The sequence below is a fragment of the Parasteatoda tepidariorum genome, chromosome 6 (assembly GCF_982258835.1).
Source record: "Parasteatoda tepidariorum strain Cologne lab strain chromosome 6, Ptep-v5.0, whole genome shotgun sequence".
NCBI classification, from domain to species: domain Eukaryota; kingdom Metazoa; phylum Arthropoda; class Arachnida; order Araneae; family Theridiidae; genus Parasteatoda; species Parasteatoda tepidariorum.
Window position 1 is genome coordinate 100,970,657 of NC_141760.1, and position 20,923 is coordinate 100,991,579.

The following is a 20,923-nucleotide window of genomic DNA, read 5'->3' on the forward strand; positions in this document are numbered from 1 at the left end:
ATAAAAAAAAATATAAAAAATGAAATGGCGCGAGTAAGGTTCAAATTTCGAGACCCCCTAGCTCCCTTTAATATCAAGGTATAATTTTCAAACTCGAAACCTTAGTAGGGGTCTATGGTCCAAACATGGCTGAAGAAGAAAATTTTTATAGGGCACATAAGGGGTCTCAGTGGGCCCCTAAAGGTATATTGCGAAGCTGGGCGGAGAGAGCTTTTGAAGTGAAACTGTGTCAAGCTTCACGTATAACCGTGGACTATATAGATCTCATAGGGGATACACAATGTGGCCCTGTAGTTTACTATGTATGTATATCTAAAATAGTCTTCTGAAAAGCTTTAAAACGAGGAAATTCGTCTTCTAAAGAGCTTTAAAAAATTCGAAGTCATTTTTCAATATTAACTAACGCAAAGCCCGATATCAGACCTTAATATTGACCCATAATATTTTAATTGGACCACGCGTTATATTACCGGGTAATAGTGCACCCTTCCAGAGGAAATAATTACAAACTTCATAGGGGGTACACAATGTGGCCCTGTAGTTTACTATGTACGCATATCTAAAATAGTGCGTTCGATAGCTTTAAAATGAGGAAATTCGTCTTCTAAAAACCTTTAAAACGAGGCGATTCGAAGTCATTTTTCAGTATTAACGCAATGCCCGATATCAGACCTTAATATTGACCCATAATATTTGAATTGGACCACGTGTTATATTACCGGGTAATAGTGTACCCTACCAGAGGAAATAATTATAGACCTCATAGGGGGTGCACAATGTGGCCCTGTAGTTTACTTTGTAAGCATATCTAAAATAGTGTGTTGAATAGCGTTTAAATGAAGAAATTCGAAGTCAATTATTTGTATAAAAATATGGTTCTATATCTCCCTCTAATACTTACCTATAATATTCAAATTGGACCACTTATTATATTACCGAGTAATAGTGTACCCTACCAGAGGAAATAATTTTAGACTTCATAGGGGGTACGCAATGTGACCCTGAAGTTTACCATTTATGTATATCTTAAATAGTCTTCTGAAAAGCTTTAAAATGAGGAAATTCGTCTTCTAAAGAGCTTTAAAAATTCGAAGTCATTTTTTAATATTAACTAACGATATCAGACCTTAATGTTGACCCATAATATTTTAATTGGTCCACCTATTATATTACCAGAGGAAATAATTGTAGACCTCATATGGGGTACACAATGTAGCCCTGTAGTACGCATATCTGAAATAGTGCGTTCGATCGCTTCAAAATGAGGAAATTCGTCTTCTTAAAACCTTTAAACAGTTTTCTTGAAACAAAAAGCGTGATACGTCTCACGCTACGTGTATGATCAGAATCTAAGTTTCAATTTAAAATGATGTAGATTACGGATAATAAATAATTTGTATAGGATTTTTAGCACTTTAAAAATAATGCTCATTTTAACACAATGTGTGAATTTTATTAAAATTTTGCCATTAAACAAGTAAGCTTATTTTCTTTTCATATTTATTTGATAAATTTATTATTAATTTTATTAGTCTCACTCTCAAGCTATGTAACTACACTATTTTTCAAATGCGTTTATTAGCTTAATATTTTAAAAACTTACGGAGATGGCTGTCTGTTCAATAGAAAACAATAATGCAGTTAACTGAATTTTATACGATAGGTAATTAATACAAGTACTTTATTTTGATTAGTATGTTGCAAGTGCTTTTAATGTATGATGCATGAAATTAAACAGATATTTCTTTGAATAATTAAAATTGAGAAAAATAATTTTAAAAAATATTCACATTTCTCACAGTTTCGTTCTTAGATTATTAGATTTCTATTATTAGAATCAAAGTCACAGATATTAAACTATACTGCTATTACGTCATGAGCAACAGGGCCTGATTTATAAATGAGGGGCCCTAGGCACAGAGCTGTCAGAGGCCCGGTGGTCGCTACTTTAAACTAAATTTATCCCGTTGTTTGATTATGAAGTGTTTTTAAATTATTTATAACACAAGTGAATTGTGATGTATTAGTAAATTTGAGCTTTTATTTATTTCAATATTTGTTAACTTATAACTAACTCTAATAGACATTCCTTAAGAGAAAAACACAAAATAAAAATAAATAAATAAATAAAAAATTTTAATATTTAGGGGTCTTAGACTTGAGCCTCTCAGGCCTTGTGATAAATCAGGGACTAATGGCTATGCAGGGGTCCGATTTTTAAAGACGAAATTAAAATACATAATTACAATAGTTCTCTCTATAAGAACAAAAAGTTCTTATATTTGCAAAAACATTAATTATTTTTCTTGTTTTTAACTGATGAGTTTAAATCAATTGAAACATAAATATTGTCTGAAATACTGATGAAGATGTATACCTGCCCCCCTTCTCCAACGACCTTAAAACTTCGTAAACATTTAGAAGGAGGAAATAAAGCCAAGGCACGTGTGAGAAACGAAATTTGTCGCAAAATTGGTGCAGACGCCCGCCAACACGCGCCATCTCTCCTCCTACATGCAGTGACGTCACTTTCGGCCAATAACGTAATCCGGCACGTTTAGTATTCTATCGCTCGTGTTTATTTACGTCGTACAAGAGCTGCAAAGTTGTCACTGATAGGTATAATGCTTATTTGTATAAAGTATTTAATATGATATAGTTTAAAAAACATTCGTTTTAATTTTTCTCCTTAGCAATGTTTGTTAACTGTTAGATTAGTATATCTAATTTCATCGCAAGTTTATTTTATTTTAATTCATATGTATAAATTTGTTTTCTTCTTTCATCTTAAAATCATTTAAAATTACATTTATTAGAGGCTTAAACGCATTATAAAGAGTGATTTTTATCTTAGGATAGGGGTGCTCAACCTGCGGCCCGCGGGCCAAATGCGGCCCGCCAACCCTCGATGTGCGGCCCGCGGCAGCAATCTGAACAAAATGAAGAAAAAAAAATTAAATATTTGTTTTTGAAAAATAATAAAAAAAATTCGGTAATTTAAATTTACACTTTTAAGTTTTTGACGCACCCAATCTCAATCAGTGTAGTTTTTCGATGGTTAACGGTACGGATTTCAGCATAGTTTTAAAAATCGCAATATTTTTAATACATCATTATTACGATTTACGAATTTTAATTACCACTTTTGACGCTTTTCGTATGTGCCGATTCCAATGACTTTTCGGTAATTATTGCTACCCATTTTCAAGTAGTGTCTGAAATAGCGATTTTTGTGCAAACTTCATGGAAAATCTAAATGATTTTAGAGCCTTTCTTCAACAGTTATTGCTGCACATTTCCCCTTGGTTTTTAAAACTTCGATATTTTAGCACGATATTATTACGAATCGCGAATAAAGAATCGCTCATTTAGATAACCATTTTTTGACATGGTTTTTTGTAACGATTTTATCGCAAATCAAATTATTTTTCAATCGTTATTTTAGAAATTATTCCTACACATTTCTACAAGGTTTTGAAAGTACCGATATTTTTTATACGCTATTGCGACATTTTAATTTTAAATTCCGCATTTAAATTACATAAAATTTTGATGGACTTTATTTACTCCAATTTCATCTGAAATATTAAAGTAATTTGGTTATTGTTTTAGTAGTTATTACGTTTTCCCCTTGATTTAAAAAGATTATGATATTTTTAATACTATGGTTTGACAGCAAGCGAGTTTTGAATCGCGCATTAAAATAATTATTTTTTACGTGCTCTGTTTGTGCCGATTTTATCATTTAAGTTGTACCGATTTTAACACGCATTTTTTAAGAGGTTTTTTTAACGTGATTTTTCTTCTTTCCCGTTATTGCTCCATTTTTATTTGTGATTTAGAATATACCTGATATTTTCACACAATAATACAACTCGTGAAATTCGATTCAGTTTTAATTTTTTCTCGTTACTTAAAAAGTAATTAACGTATCTTAGCCAAATCAACACCTTCCCAGGAAAAAAAAACGAGATGTGTTTATATTAAAAGCGGTCTGTTTTGCAAAAAAAATAATTCAAAACACGGCATAATTCTTTAGTCCCATGAACACGTGCAAGTTTAACAACACATATCGAACCTATTCTTTTTGTTGTCACATGTAATTTAAAAGTCGTACATCGTAATTTGTATTTACGCTATCTGAAAATTGCGCATCGCATTTCGCATTAACATTAACGAGATTTAAAAATAATCCATCGCGTTTCGTATTTACGGGATTTAAAATCACATATCGCGATTCGTGTTCTGGTGTTTAAAATATCATCCGTTGCTACTTTTCTCGCAATTCATATGCAAGCGTTTTAAAAACCATATATCGCAATTCATATTCATGCATTTTAAAAATCAAGTGTTGTGAGTAGTCCTTTCGCAATTTAAAAGCCACACGATTCGTATTCACGCGATTTGAAAAACAAGCATCGAGTTTTTTATTTGCGCAATTTAAAAATCACCCGTGGAAATTCGTATTCAAGCAATTAAAAAATAACACATAGCAATTCGTATTCAAGCAATTAAAAAATAACACATCGCTATTTGTATTTCCGCGATTTAAAAACCCAGAAGGGAAGAGCACCATCTAGGACACATTCCAAAACTGATTATGTTATTTGCTCTTAGTTTATTACTACCCACAACAGCCTCTGTCGAAAGACTGTTTTCCAGAATAAATTTGGCCTGTTCAAAATTACAGAGTTGTCTTTAAATACAATCATTACATTTTCATTTAATGGCTCAAAAAATATCACATGATCAAGTAGATAAAATTATCACAATATTCAAAAATTTTGCAAATTACAGTATAACCATTAAGAAATTTTTAAACCATTTTCTACCTTCTTGGAGCATTTTATATCATTTATGATTATATGCTGGGAAATGATTTGTATATCATTAAATTTTAACTGTATAAAAAATTTTATCAAGATAAGTTTCGCAAAGTAATGTAAATTTTATTGATTGTTAATTGATTGTGTATTAATTGTAAATAGTAAGGGTCATGCTAAAAATATATTCGTCATAAAAAGTTGCAAACAAGTATCTTAATAGTTTTTTTATTATTAAGGAATATAGTTCCTTAAAATTTAATGTGTTTTCTTTCCTTCTTTTTCTTCCCTCTCAGCCTCTTATTATTAATTTAAAATAAAAATGTCTGAAAGTTAAAGTACATTCCCTAATAAATGCTAAATCTTATTTTCCACTTAAGGGGTTTTGTTTTAGTTTTAATCATTTTTAACCCTATAAACTTTCCTTAAATCAAAGTATTTAACTTGAATTTATATTAATAACTAGAATATTTATTTATTTGAAATTTAATTCTATGAAAAAAAATGTAACGTTAAAATTTATGTTTAAATGGTTTTTTGTTTCTTGTAATGTGATAAAAAAAAGTCAATTTTTCCATAGTTTTTTAATTATTTCAATTTATCTAAATTTTTTCTGATAAATTGATTCTGATTTTCGAATTCTGTTTTCCTTCTTAAGTAATCAGTTTTGCATTTTCTAATTTTAAACGTTTTAAAGTATTGTATTTTCTGCAAAGAGATTACAAGGTTAACTGACAAAAAGAATTTAGTGTTATAAAAACAATGATGTTTATATAACAATCACAACCAACAATTGCTTTCAATATGTCGGTCTAAACACTTTGGCATGCGGCCCTTCATTGGTCAATCTGCTATGCATGTGGCCCTTCACTGAAAAAGGTTGTGCACCCCTATCTTAGGATAATTATTCTTCATTTTAAAATGCATCTTTCGCTTTATTAAAAGAACGCATTACGTTTTTCCTTCAAAATATTTTTTACTATTTTTCTAATTATATTATGTTTCTATATATGTATGGTATAGCAGTCATATATCCTATGTATGGTATAACTGATGTAAAAATTTTGATTGGTAATATATATGGGTGATTCTCACGAAATACGACAATTAACAGTCTTTTGCTCCAAGATTTAATTCTATTCTACGAAAAGAACCTTTTTTTTTAATAATTGATAAATAACATCGCTGTTAGCGATGTTATTTATCAATTATTAAATTGTCATGTTTCCAAAGAATCACCCATATTTATGTGTGTATTATATATATATATAACCATGAAAACATTTTTTCAGCGTCATGATATCATAATAACAATATTTTAATCTGTACATAGATTGAAATATTATTATGATATCATGATGCTATAAAAATACTGATATTCCATTACTTAATATCCTGGTCTAGTGTGCCATATGTTATTTTTGCCTAGTAATTTGTTTGACTAGAAACTAGTAATATTTGGAACTTTACGTTTTTTTAAAAAGGTATTTCTAGTGGATTTATTATTTTAACAATAATTTCTTCTCTTTGATGTAATAAATAATATTAATTAATCGCCTGATTTTTTTGGACCAAATATTTATTTTTTTATTACCTTCTATAGGTTGCTGCCAGGGACTAATATAGGGGATAAGGACATTAAACTTTTCCCGGGGGTTTTTAGAAAAGCAACACGCTTTTGACAGACCGGTTTTACGCACAAAAAGTGGCATTCGCGTCGTCCTAGGGATTATTTTCTGACATCCCCGCCGTACCTTAGCATTGTGCGTAATCAGTGTTGATCATTAAAAAGTAATTTAATTTAAATTCTAAAATTTTTTCATTTCCGTAAACCAGTATATTATTTTGTATATTGCTTAAAGATGTCTATTCATTACTCATAATTTATTTGTTTGTTTATTGAAGTTTTAAAACCAGAGATCATTCAGATTACGAGCAATTATATACTATAGTTTCGGTTTTGTTTAGTTTCGGTTTTCAGAACTTAGGTTAATTAAAACCGAAGGAAGGATATTTGCTTATTCAACCATAGTTATTAGTTTGCAGCGTCTGGTTCTATTATAACTGAAGTATAGATGCTTATATTAGCATTTTTTTGTATTTAAGAATATGATTTAATAGAACGAGTTCAAAACTAATACCCTTTGAATTTTATAAGTTTACTATTATTGTTTTAAAATCGCTATAATTAAAAATGCACATTAATGACACATTTTTTTAAACAAAATATAAGCCATGCAACCGAAAATTTTGTAAATTTTCCGATGAGAATTAAAAATAAAAATCTTTTTCATGAAAATAATTATTCGTAGCATTTATTATGAATTCGATTGTATCTTTCAATTTCTGATCTTTATTAATGCCTTTGCGCGAATAAGTATTCAAATTATTATTATTATTATTATTATTATATATATATATATATATATATATATATATATATATATATATATATATATATATATATATATATATATATATATATATATCAAAATCTCCAAATTCATTTCTTAATGTCCGCGTAAGACTATCTACCTTGCTAATTAATTGCCCACAATCCAAATGCTCTTCATTTTGTTTTGATTTAACAAGGAATAAAGATAAAATAACTCATAATTTATGTAAATATTTAAACATTGCTGCCTTTATGAATATTTTTTTAAAAAGAAAACAATCATATTTTGCGTTACACGTAAAGGGAAACCACGAAAATATCATTCAGATTGCTTGACGCTTAAAGAGTTCCAGCGAAATGCTCAGTAATCGTAATGAATTTTTTTTATATAATAAATCATTTTTTTATCGTCTTTGACAGACAGTCAATTATTTCGGTCATTAGCGAGATGCTCTTCATATTTTTTGTAATTTTAAACTCATTCCAAAAATCAAGGTAGCGTGGAATTTAAATATCGGCGTAAAACAATGTTTATAAATGTTATTAAAATAATTTATTTTAACAAAGATTAAGTTGAAATTAAAGTAATCAAATGTTGCGTTAAATGCAAAGGAAAACCACGAAAAATTCTTTTAGATAACTGAACAATAATAAGATTACAGCTAAATGTTCATTATCGCAGTGAATTATTTTTTTACCATTAATTTTTTTTATCATCCTTGACAGACAATTTGTCATCTTAGTGGATGTTGTGAAATACTTTTCTTATATTTTTAACTTTTAACGCGACCCAGAAATCAAAGTAACTTGCAATTTAAATATCAGAGTAAAATCATGTTTATAAAAGCTTTTGTAGTAACCTATATATTATTTAAAATTAAATTAAAATTTAAATAAATCAAATGTTGCGTAAAATGCAAAGGAAAACCACGAAAAAGTCTTTTAGATAACAGAACAATAATAACATTACAGCTAAATGTTCATTATCGCAATGAATTATTTTTTTAACCATTAATTTTTTTTTATCATCCTTGACAAACAATTTGTCATCTAAGTGGATGTTGCGAAATACTTTTCCTATATTTTTAACTTTTAACACGACCCAGAAATCAAAGTAACTTGTAATTTATATATCAGAGTAAAATCATGTTTTTAAAAGCTTTTGTAGTAACCTATATATTATTTAAAATAAAATTAAAATTTAGACAAATCAAATGTTGCGTTAAATGCAAAGAAAAACCATGAAAATGTCTTTTAGATTGCTGAACAATAATCGCATTACAGCTAAATGTTCATTATCGCAATGAATTGTTTTTTTAACCATTAATTTTTTTTATCATCCTTGACAGACAATTTTTCATCTTAGTGGATGTTGTGAAACACTTTCTTATATTTTTAACTTTTAATACGACCCATATATCAAAGTACCTTGTAATTGAAATAGAGGAGTAAAATCATATTTTGAAAGACTTTTTGAATGAAAATAATTAGAATTTCCATTACACACAAATGAAAACCAGGAAAACGTTTTACTAGCAAACTAATTGTACGCTAACAGGCTATAATGAGACTATATCTCAGCAATTATTATCATTTTCCAATTTCTTGTGCTTTATATGAAATTTAATGTTTTGACTAGCTTGGAATGTTTACTAAAATGTTCCTTATTTTATTTATTTATTAATTTTTTGTAAATACATGAATTGTGTTTTATTTTATTTGAAATATTTGAATTTCAGAATGATATAAAGAATTAAATTTTAATAACATAAGTTTTTTTTTTTTTTTTTAAGTTTAAAGTTTACGAATTATAAATCTTTAAAAATATCTGGAAAAAAATGTGTCATAAAATTTGCGAATGTCAGATTTTTCTGGCAAAGAGACTGAATGTTATCAATTATTATTAATCATAACAACTTATAAAAATCAAATAAAAAAAGAACAAATTATGTACAGCTGCAATAAACAAGCACCGCAGTTCACTAGAGGGCGTGGACATAGAGTACAAACTAGTTACTAGACCAGTGATGTCAACGTTCACCGTGACGTCCGTTTGGTCTGCCATGCATTTTGTTCTTTTTTACAAAAATAATTAAACTGCTAATTTTGACTTTTTCTTAATTAAAAACAAAGGAATGTATCTGAGAGCTAATGAGTTTTAAAGTGTTTATGTGTTTGTTAAGTTTTAAAGTTTAATGTGTTATTAGTGATTATATATTAGTGCAATAATTTTACAAAAAATTGAAGCACTAATATACAATTTGTATTTATTCTGGATTTAATAATAGATAAGCTTTTCAAAACTGCTATTTTTAGTGCATTTTTCGTGGCATCTTTTGAGTATTATGTCTTATAACTACTTCAATTTTATTCATTTTTTTTGGTTATTATTTTGCACATCCATGTTAATTTTTACTATTGGTGTAATTTTTCCCGAATGGTGATATTGTAATCATTGAGAAAACATAATCTCTTAGTAGTTTTTAACTGCATTCTAGACTTGAGTATTTTGGTTACAGAATGTGTACATTTGGTTTAGTGCTATGCGTTTAGTTATTCATGTTTATTTTTATGTATAGTTTCAAGGTTGTGGTTTTGGACATCCTAATTTGTTTTGGACAGGACACGTGGGTTTTACTGTCTTTAACTGTCTTGAATTGTCCTAAACTGACTTAAAGTGTCCAAAAACTTTAACATTGGTAAACGGTAAAAATTCTATATGTGTAACACATAATAATTACATATATTAATAAATATTTGATACTTTTTGTACAATTTGTTTAAACTTATTAAAAGAAAATAATAGAACAGGAAACGATTTATAACTTTCAAAGCTCCACAACTCATTGAACAACAAAAGTTAATACCTTATCCCTTAAATATGAATCTATAGGCTTTTAATGCTGATAAATTATGTTTCGCATAAAGATAAATAATGCAATTTTAAAAATAATAATACACTTTTTAATAAAACAAAAAAATTGTCCTCATTTTGTTTCTTGTTCAAAAATTAACGTTTTATTTTTCACAATATTTTTTTAAAATTATGACATAATTTGAGTAAGGACAGTTTTGGACAGGACAGATTAAACCGTGGATTAATCCATTCTGTCCTAAACGCTGCCAACTCTGGTTATTATGAGGCTTATTATGTAAATTTCATAAAAGTTTTTATAGCAATCTTGTTCATTTTTTGTTTATTTATAGCTCTTGTGCTTATAATCCTGACCAAAACTTGACGACTGAATTAGAATCCACTCCGAAAAATTCGTTTGGTCACAAACCTAAAGATCCTAAACCGGAGAGTATGTCTGGTGAGTTGTTGCGTCCAGTGAATTAGTATCATTATTTTTATTTCTTCATAGTAGTAATATAACTACATCTAACAAACAAAAAAGGAACATAAGAAAGAAATTGAAGTGTAGTTAATAACTATACTGATTTTTTTTTTTTAAATAGGATTATTAATTTTAATGCGAAGGATGGAATTTTTTTTTTTGTCATCAGCAAGTTTTCCGCAAGGGAGTTAACAAAGTAAGTTAACCATAGTGTTGACACAGTCAACGGAATAAGTCTCCGCGAATTCAACAAGCTTGTTTATATCTCAAAAGATAAAAAACTGATTTGTGACTAACTCCGTGACTTTTTCATCTGCTGTATTTTTGGTTGCACAGTGTCATTTTAGAATATTTAGATAATTTGGGTTAGAAGTCTAATATCTTTAAAATATACTCTGACCCAGAAAGCAGAGTTGGCCGTTGATTACAGTAATCGATTACAACTGTAATTGATTGCAGATAATTACAGCTATGTAATCAATTACTTGTAATCACGATTACAAGTAATCAATTACTTGTAATCGTGATTACAACTTTCAAAAAATTTTGATTACAGCTGTAATCATGATTACAATTTTGATTACAGTAATCAATTACTTGAAATCATGATTCCAAGTAATTGCGATTACAAGTAATCACAACAAAAACGATTAGGAGTAATTATGATTACAAGTAATCAAAATATATGATTACATGTAATCATGATTACATGTAATTGTGATTACTTGTAATCAAACTATACGATTACAAGTTATTACGATTGTATACTATAGTCAAACTTTTTATGTAAGTATTCATGTGTTTACATATTTTTATGTACATAGAATGTACGCACGCATGAACGTACAATTTGCGATTCCTATACATACAATGTATGCACAAACGTTGTTTGTACGTACAATATTCATAATTATATTACATATAATTATGCATTTATGATACATGTACGCATGTATGTTAGTTTGTACAAAAGGCAATGTTTTGTATCTTTGTATACATAGACAATGTATGTATGAACGTATATGAAAATAATGTTTATGCGTTTGCATGCTTTTATGTACTTAAGTACATATATTGTATAAATTTACGATAATAGCACGTATATACAATGTACGTATGTATATAAAATTGTACGTATTTACGTACAATATGTAAGAATGTTATTTAAAGGTGCAATATATGCACATAATTGCGTGAATAAAATGCGTACATGTATACATGCATATTTATATGTACATCGATATATGTTCACGCAAAGTATGTACTTATGTACAACTTACGTATGTACTTGTATAACTACATACTTTGTTAAAACTTATGCGCATGTAATACATGGATGTACAAAAAAATAGTTATATGCACAATGTACGCATGTACACACAACGTATACATGTACATAATAACAAGTAATGTACAAATACATGCGTACATTTAAATATATGTAATTACAATATACACATACATTGTGCATACATTTAAAAAATTTATATGAGTAAAGTTATTAAAATTTGTTTTAAAATTTATTCTAAGGCATATGAAACTCGACCTCATATTTTTTAGAAAGCAAACGATAATTTTATTTTGAATTTCTAAATATTAATTCCACACATAAAATTTACCGTTTTTCTTACCATTTAAAAAATTTCTATGAATCATGCATTATGTTATAAAAAAAATAAATCTGTATTGTCAAACATTTCATGAAAATACCTAAAAATAATTTTTTATTCAGAGAATTTCAAAATGATATAGAACAATTGAAGCTGAAAACTAAATTTAAATATCGTTTGATTTTGTCATTTAACTTGCTTGAGTCATTAAAAGTTAACTTACATGCATTTTATTTATTGCATTGTACACATATTTAGACATAAATGTAATGTACATATGTATACGTGTAATGTATGTACGCATGTACAATGTATGTACATACATTCATGTATTGTACGTGCATATATAGTACATATGGATATGCATACATGGAACATACGTGTATTGTAGATGTGTGGATACATTCATTGGAATTATATACATTGCACCATATGCATAGATAGGGATAGCATGCATGTACACATGTAAAATTTGTACGAAAGTATTATGCCCAATATATTTATGCACATATGTACTGTATATGTACACACATATGTACATTATATGAACATTATATGTTCATTTCATCATTTGTACATTATATGAATATACATCTGTAAGCTATATGTATATACATCTGTACAATATATGCATCTCAAATGTGTATATGTACGTACATTATGCATGTCGAATGTATGTATGAATATAAGTAAAATATAAATACGCCCAATGTACGTACAATTGTACACAAATGTATTTTGCATATTTGGATACATACATTGAACATTAACATATTATGTATATGTACATAAATACACTGGACATGCATATCATGTGCATGTATACATACATATATTGTACATCCTACAGATATACTTATATTGTACATGCATACATATATTATACTGTTCATAAATAAATTGCACATGCAAAAAATTGTACAGACAATGTATGTATGTTCGTACAAACACAAGTACTTGTATATACATGCGTACATTAACATAGATATACATTTTACATACACAAATATTTGCATAAAATGCATATATTCATTGTGTATAAATGTACATGTCTACATTGTTTGCACATACATACGTAATTATTATCTATATACATGCGTACATATATTTTATACCTACAATATAAGTGTATGTACATGTGTGTGAAACTAAAATGTCTGAGCATATGCACTAGATAAAATCATGTGTACATACATTTTAGTTACATTCATTTGTACGTATGCAAATACGTACAAAATGCAGTACATGTTAATACGTGCAAAATGTATCATTATAAAATACATTCTACTATCTACTGTAAAATATAATCATTTATAAGAATACAATAGTCTTGTAATCGTGTATTTAGATTACATGTAATCATAATTACATGTAATCAAATTACATGTAATCAAATTACCTGTAATCAAATTACATGTAATCATATATTTTGATTACGTGTAACCATAATTACTAGTAATCGTTTTTGTTGTGATTACTTGTAATCGCAATTACTTGGAATCATGATTACAAGTAATTGATTACTGTAATCAAAATTGTAATCATGATTACAGCTGTAATCAAAATTTTTTGAAAGTTGTAATCATGATTACAAGTAATTGATTACTGTAATCGACTATGTAATCATGATTACAGCTGTAATCAAACTTTGTAATCACGATTACAAGTAATTGACTACTGTAATGAAAATTGTAATCATGATTACAAGTAATTGATTACTGTAATCAAAAAATGTAATCGATTGCATTTTTGGCCAACTCTGCCAGAAAGCATGTAACCTTAGAGCAACCTTGTGTGGGAATTTTCTTTTTATTGTAACGAAAATGTTTGTACAGTACAGAACCCGTTATCCGGAAATCAGAAAACCGAAAAACTGGAACGAAATTCGATAAATTTTCCCGCCATTTTTTTTAAAAAAATATTTTTTTTTCCTCATAGGATGTTAGGATTTTTCTTTCTTTTTTGAAAGATTGTCACTTAGATGGTTTACCTTACCATCACTTTGGAAATAATCATTAGTGTATTACTTCATTTTTTCTTCTTTTTAAGATTATTTCCAAATATATTTATTTTAGTTGGGTTTAAAAATAAAAAAACCGCTTTTTGTAGCGATTCAGAAAACCGAAAAAATCAGTTATCCGGAATAGCGATGATCCCGATCGCGACTTTACATATTGTCGACTCCCGGGCACCTCCACTCGCCGCGGTTTTATTTGCCAACTGTTTCACCGCCTTATCTAGTAACCCTGACTCAGAGGCAACCCTACGCTCGCCGCAATACAGCACTCGCAAAAGTCATAAACGAATCTTCGCGCTCTTGGATATTTTTAAAAGTTGCTTGTTGAATTAAGTTAAAATTTTATCCTCGTTTAAGACTAGAAAAATTCAAATAACGAGATCAAAATACTTCGTCCTTCTATAAAGAAAAAGTTACATACACACAATTATTTCAGTTAATTACATACATATTGCGGTTAAAAAAATTTTCAAATAGAAACTATTCTTGTAAATTAAATAAAAATCTGGAGTAATAAAATATTTATATCTTCAGAATAATCAATTTCTTTTGAATATCTTAATTAATAAACAAAGTTTTAAAAAATAATCCCCTATATAAATCATCGCATTATTAAGTGTACATATATTTTAAGATAAAAGTATTAAAAAAAATTTACGCAGTTTGAAAAATAATTATTTTTATTTACTTCATTTTTACCATGTGTTTTCAATTGTTTCTATTTTGGAAAAAATATGTATTCTTCAAAATGCTTACAATATCTTAAAATAATTGCATATATTTTATACTGAACAACATTTGATTGACAATATTTTCTTCATAAGAGAGTACTTAAAAAAATTTGAAAATATTTTCATTAAATTTGTTCAAATATTTTCTGTAAAATGCGTGCTATTATGAAAACAAAGAGAAAAAATATTTTTAGTTAAGCCATGACATAAAGAGACAAATCTATGACATATTCACTACTATTTTCGTATAGTTAATTTATTTTTTATAACATCAAATCATATTTATTAAAACTTAAAGTTGTGGCTGCTCAACTTTTTTTAATGATTCTTAAGTTTGTCAGGGAAAATTCCGATATTTTCCATTTTTCTTGCTTCTATCACTATTATTTGTATATATCTGAAATTACTCACCTTCGTTTTAATTGTTTCCTGATTAATTTTATCATATATTTTGCTACATATATTTATCCTTTCATTCTATGCTTCATTAATTTCATAACTTATCCATCTTGTAACTTTTTATTCATAATTTTATAAGAACTTTAGCTCATTAGATTCTATAACTCAACAATTGGTATATATATTTTATAATTTCTTTATTCAATTTTTGGGCTTCTAAATAAGATATGGAAAAAATACTATGAAAATTATTACCTTTATTGTCAATCTAAAATTAGGTCTTTTTTCCTCCTAAGTGCGAAAACACATTTACTAACTTAATGTAACGTAATTTAACACGATTCATCTTTTTTAATAGGAACGATTCAGAGAAAAGCAGGATCAGTAAAAGTGAAATGTGTATTTTAATTTATATTCTGCTTCAAAAATGAGACAAAAGAGACACAGAAAACTTTTCTGTTATTATTTAATAGTATTCATTAGTCTTTAAAATTCCAAAAGAATTTTTAAATTGCTGGAATCATACAATAGTCTCATTTGTAACAACTTGTTTTTTAATTTTTTTTCACACAATAGCTTTTATTGTATGTAATTTGCTTTAAAAGTTCAAACATTTATTCTTAGATTGTCATGCAGTCTGTGTGTCTGAAAACTGTATGACCTATTTTATTTTATTTGTTCCTCGCAGAATGGTAATAATTGTTTCTTATTTGGTAATAAAAATCTTACTTTTGCTGAGATCGCAAGAGTTTTGTTTTATTATCATAACATAGATTAATTTTTTTGAGAAAAGTGTAAGTCCTCAGCCTTTCAACCATATTGCTTTAAAACTACTTTCTTTATTTAAAGTGTAATTATTAAATTTAAAAATTGTTAAGATTCTCTTATTTGTCTCAATATCTTGTCTTTAATGAATCAGAAATAAATAAACAGATTGTCCTTATATGATATGAGTTATGATATGAGAATGTCAAAGTTGATGCTTACTGTTTGCATTATATTTTTATTTTACAAATCATAAAAAGTTTTCCTTAATCAAAATTTTGTTCACCTCATAAATACACTTTAACTGCTACAAATTTTTAAGTCCTGGCTACCAAAGCTGTGGAGTTGGCTAATACGTATGAAGGAATTTATCGTTTGGGACATAACATTTACAAAAAAGTGTCAAATCTAAGTACAATTGTTTGGAAGCAAATATTATTCGCACTGCAAATCATTACATCAAATTTAATCCTAGATATCAATGTCAGAAAAGTAAAAAAGAATAAATTCATGTATAAAGCTGACAGCAACAATCTCCTCATCATTACACGTATATAAAATGAAAATGCTGAAAACTCATAAATTGCGTAGTTACTTAAATTAAAGGTTTTAAAAACTAAACAATAAGGTACAAAACCCTGCTGCATTATTGAATATTGCGTCCACATGCTTGATAAAGACACCATAAATTATTTACAATAAATTTATAAAAATAATTATAAAGCTATATTCTACTCATATATCCTACACCCACAACAAAACTTTATCCTAAAAAGGATATAAAAAAGCAAGAAATAAATATGTGTTTCAGGAAGTCCGAATAAAAAGAGAATGATAATACACAAAAACTTTTAAAGGAGTTAAATTTATTCACACCTCATGTTCACTCATGCGTTTTTTAAATCGTATGTCGCAAGTGAAACATGCGCGAATTAATATTCGAAGATTTTCGCGAGAAAATTTGAAACCCGACTTGGCGAATGTAACATTGGCGAATTTCAAAATACGGTGCCAAAGAAGTGCCCGGGAGTCGACAATGTGTAAAGTCGCGTCCCGATCATTCCGGATAATCGGTTCCCTACTGTACTAAAATCTTTTTTTCAATAAAGCAAAAATATTGGTTTCAAAAACCTTTCATCCTAGAAGGATTAAAAATTTTTTTAAAAAGTATTGTCACCATATATGGCAACGTTACTTTTAAAAAGTAACGAGTAAAAGTACAAGTATTTTTTAAAAAAGTAACGAGTAAAAAGTTCTTATTTTAAAAAGTAACGAGTAAAAAGTACAAGTAAAAGTACAAGTACTAAACAAAAAAAGTAACGATTTAAAAGTACATTTCTAGGAAATCGAAAATTCAAAGTAACCTAAAATTTTATTGAATAATATTCTTATGTTCTTTAATGTTTTTGCAAAATTGTTGTATTTTATTTAATTATTTGTAATTTTGAAAGTTATGAATATTAATTTATTTTTGAATTCGGAAGAATATTATAATATAATTTTATAATATAATCGTAAAATATAATTTTAAAATCAAATATAATTTTAATATCAAACTTTTTATGGATTTGCACGAAGAAGAAATTTTATCTAATGATTTTAATTTTTAGTTTATTATTTTTATTTATTTAAATTACCATTGATTTAAAATTGTTTTACTCTTTAGAAACGCGTTTTAAAAGCACAAACATAAACAACGCAAACACGGGGTTTCAGATAGCTTTGTGAGCTTTGAGCTAGTAAAAAATAATTGAATGTGCAGAATAAGTTGAAACAGAAGGTATTTAAATACGAAGATACCTGTGAATGCATAGATATTGCACATTAATTTCATAAATTAAAAAAGCATAAGCATTTTTTTAAATTTTATAATTTTTTTTTTTTTTTTTAAGAAAGCTTACCGAGTTTTACAAAAAAGTAACGATTTCATTCGATATTTCCGTTACAAATACTTCTACTTGTACCCTAAAAAAGTAACGAAAGTACAAGTAAAAGTACTAAATTTAAAAAGTAACGAAGTACAAGTAAAAGTACGTACTTTTTACTTGTACCGGCGGTACAAGTAACGAAAGTAAAAGTACTGCCATATATGATTGTCACTTAGATAAAATAGTCACCTTAGCAATAGGATCAAATTGCATTGTCCATTAAAATTTGCTGACAAGGTGGATTTTAACTGAGAATACAAGACTTTGCGAAAAGAAACCTTATAATGACCTAGATTTAAGATTAATTTCACATTGAGACTAGCTTCATTAAAGGATCTTTTTCACGCTTGAAAACCTTAAGTCAACCTCGATTTAAGGTTTTTACATAGAAGGTTGTTTTCCAAGGTTTTGAATTAGGATAATGTGCGTAGAATAGAGCACATTGTCACAGGTCTCATTTTAAGATTAGAAGCTTTACACGAAAACCGCATAGCAAACCTTTTTAGGTTTACATTAAAAGGTTTTTGCTGAGTTAAAATAAACTTTATTTTTCTAACTGGGGAGTATAGGCAAGGTGCACACTGTCAAAAAGACCTAAAAAGTCAGGCGGTTTTCAAGAATTGTAGGGATTGGGACAGAATGAAGATAAGTCAATTTTTTAAAAGTATGCTAATTATCTTTATAACATTTATTAACAAACACATCTTTAACACCTTACTTTGGAGTGTAGTTTATTACCAACTCCTGTCATAACTTGATGTATAGAATTAAGATATTATACCTTATAGTGTAAAAATTATCTTCTTTCTTATTCATCGCCAGGCCGATATGACGGAGAAAAAACTGTGAAAACGTTTCATTATTCATCACCTAAATATAGTTCTGGACAGAAGCTCAAAGATCCAAAGCGTGACTACTGTCCTGGTATGTTACAATTTTTTTGATTTAAATCTTATTGCATTCATTAGTTTTTTTTTTGTAAATTTATTTTATTGCACACAGTTTTTTTTTCCAATAAATATATATTTTACTTTATATCGAGCAATAGCTATAATGGGTAATAATATGTAATGTCTCCTTATCGTTTGTCTTTTTTAGTGAGAAGCTCTTACTTTAAAACCTTTAAATTTGTGTATTTGAGGTGATTTATTTATCGACTATGTCAACCTTCATCTATCCAATTGTACCTTAAGCTAGAATCAAGTTAACAAATCTTATATATTGGTATTTAATATTTATAGTGGTAGTTACGCCACATTACTCCCCTTCCAGAATTTTAATTGTGAGAGAATTTGATGACGAATACCACTAGTTGATTAATGCTGTTTTTTTTCTTCAATTAATTACATCATTTTGCTCTTTCTATTATATTTTTTTATATCATTTCATTCATATTTTTCCTTCAGTTTTTGAACCGGGAGACTTTTATTTACTTCATCAAATTTTTTTTTCTTCATATTTTTTTGATCGCTATTTTTTAACCAATCAACTGATTTATGTATTCCATTCATAGACGTTGGCACTTTTAAGTTCATATAACGTCCGCAGGTCACCATTGAGGGTATTTATCTATCTACTATGTCAACCTTTATCTTTCAAAAAGGACCTCAAGATTGAATCAAGTTAACCTATCTTATATATATTGGTATTTAATATTTATAGTGACAGTTGCGCCACATATTTTCCGTTACAAAAATTTAAGGTGTTTTTGAGATTTATTTGAAATTGTTTTGAGGTTTATTAGAAGTTGACATCAAAACCAACCTTAAAGGAATCAACCTCCCAAGATCTATGAAGTTGTTTTATTCACACTTTAAGTTGTTTTGAGGTTGATAAAAATCTGACTTACGAGCAAAATCAGCTTAGAGAGGTTGATTTTGTGGTAGATAAATTATATTGAAATGACAAAAGAATTCATATAGGAGAGGATATCGTTTTTCTTTTTGCTTATTCTTTAAGGCTGGGTGTAATAATGGATGAATTTAATCTATAAATTCCAAGTCTTGATTATGTCATATAGTTGAAAAAGTGCACCGCAATAGGTCTAATATATATACTTATACTTCAGGTCTAACATATATACATACATAATACTTTTCTTTTAATGAAAACAATGTCTTATCTTCTATTTCCTGTGGTGAGTAAAGTAAATCCACAGATTCAAGTGATTTGAAATGTTAGTGATGAGCGAAGACCTTCTTTAACTACAGTAAGACACAAACATTTTGAGTGAGTTGCAATATTTTTAGAGCATTTTACCTCATTTTCACCTTGAACAATAATTCTTTTATCAAAACCTATTCTAACATTAAAAAAGTAGTGATAGCAAACAATTATCTTAATTCATATTAATACTGTACATTTTGATTTTATTTACTAAGTTACCAATACAAACATCTACTTCAATTTTGTAAAAAATTATGAATTGTGCCTTGAGTTTGTTGTAATGGCGCCTTATGTTTTTCTACAATTTTTCTATGGCTAATATTTTTTAAGAATTTTGATGGAACAATTGATATTGTTCCTCCAGTATCACAAAGTCCCGGAATTTCAATTTTTGAGCCATCACTTCCAGACATAGCCATATCACAAAAATATTTTTAAATAATAGTTGTCATTGTTTATACTGATGTTTATAAATGCCTTTCTCAACCTTTTTGTCACATTTGTTTTGAGAAGAATTATCAGAAACATTTTCTCCTTTTTTCTCATATTTGTTTTGGGAAGATTTGTCAGGGTGAGTTCAGTTGAACTTTTTTTTTCATCAATATTATATTTAGAATGACTGCTTTTTTGATTGTAATCAGCTTTATATGGGTAATTGTAATTTCGTCCTATATAATGCTGTTGATCAGTCTGATATCGGAACTGTCCCGGACCACTCTGGCAATTATTTGTAACATTTCTTTTTACTTGT

At 27.8% G+C, this 20,923-nt stretch overlaps 1 protein-coding gene across 13 annotated transcripts in view; it reads left to right on the plus strand.

Moving 5' to 3' along the window:
• Positions 1-2,464: 2,464 nt before the first annotated feature.
• The window catches only part of LOC107449370 (uncharacterized), a 28,305-nt gene continuing 9,846 nt past the window's right edge, over positions 2,465-20,923 (plus strand). For all 13 annotated transcript variants that reach the window (XM_071178325.2, XM_087166292.1, XM_071178326.2 and 10 more), the window contains exons 1-3: positions 2,465-2,619; positions 10,426-10,532; positions 18,829-18,930. In XM_071178325.2, coding sequence (XP_071034426.2) covers positions 10,526-10,532; positions 18,829-18,930 — 109 coding nt within the window. In that variant the 5' untranslated portion in view covers positions 2,465-2,619; positions 10,426-10,525. The remainder of the gene's footprint in view (positions 2,620-10,425; positions 10,533-18,828; positions 18,931-20,923) is intronic.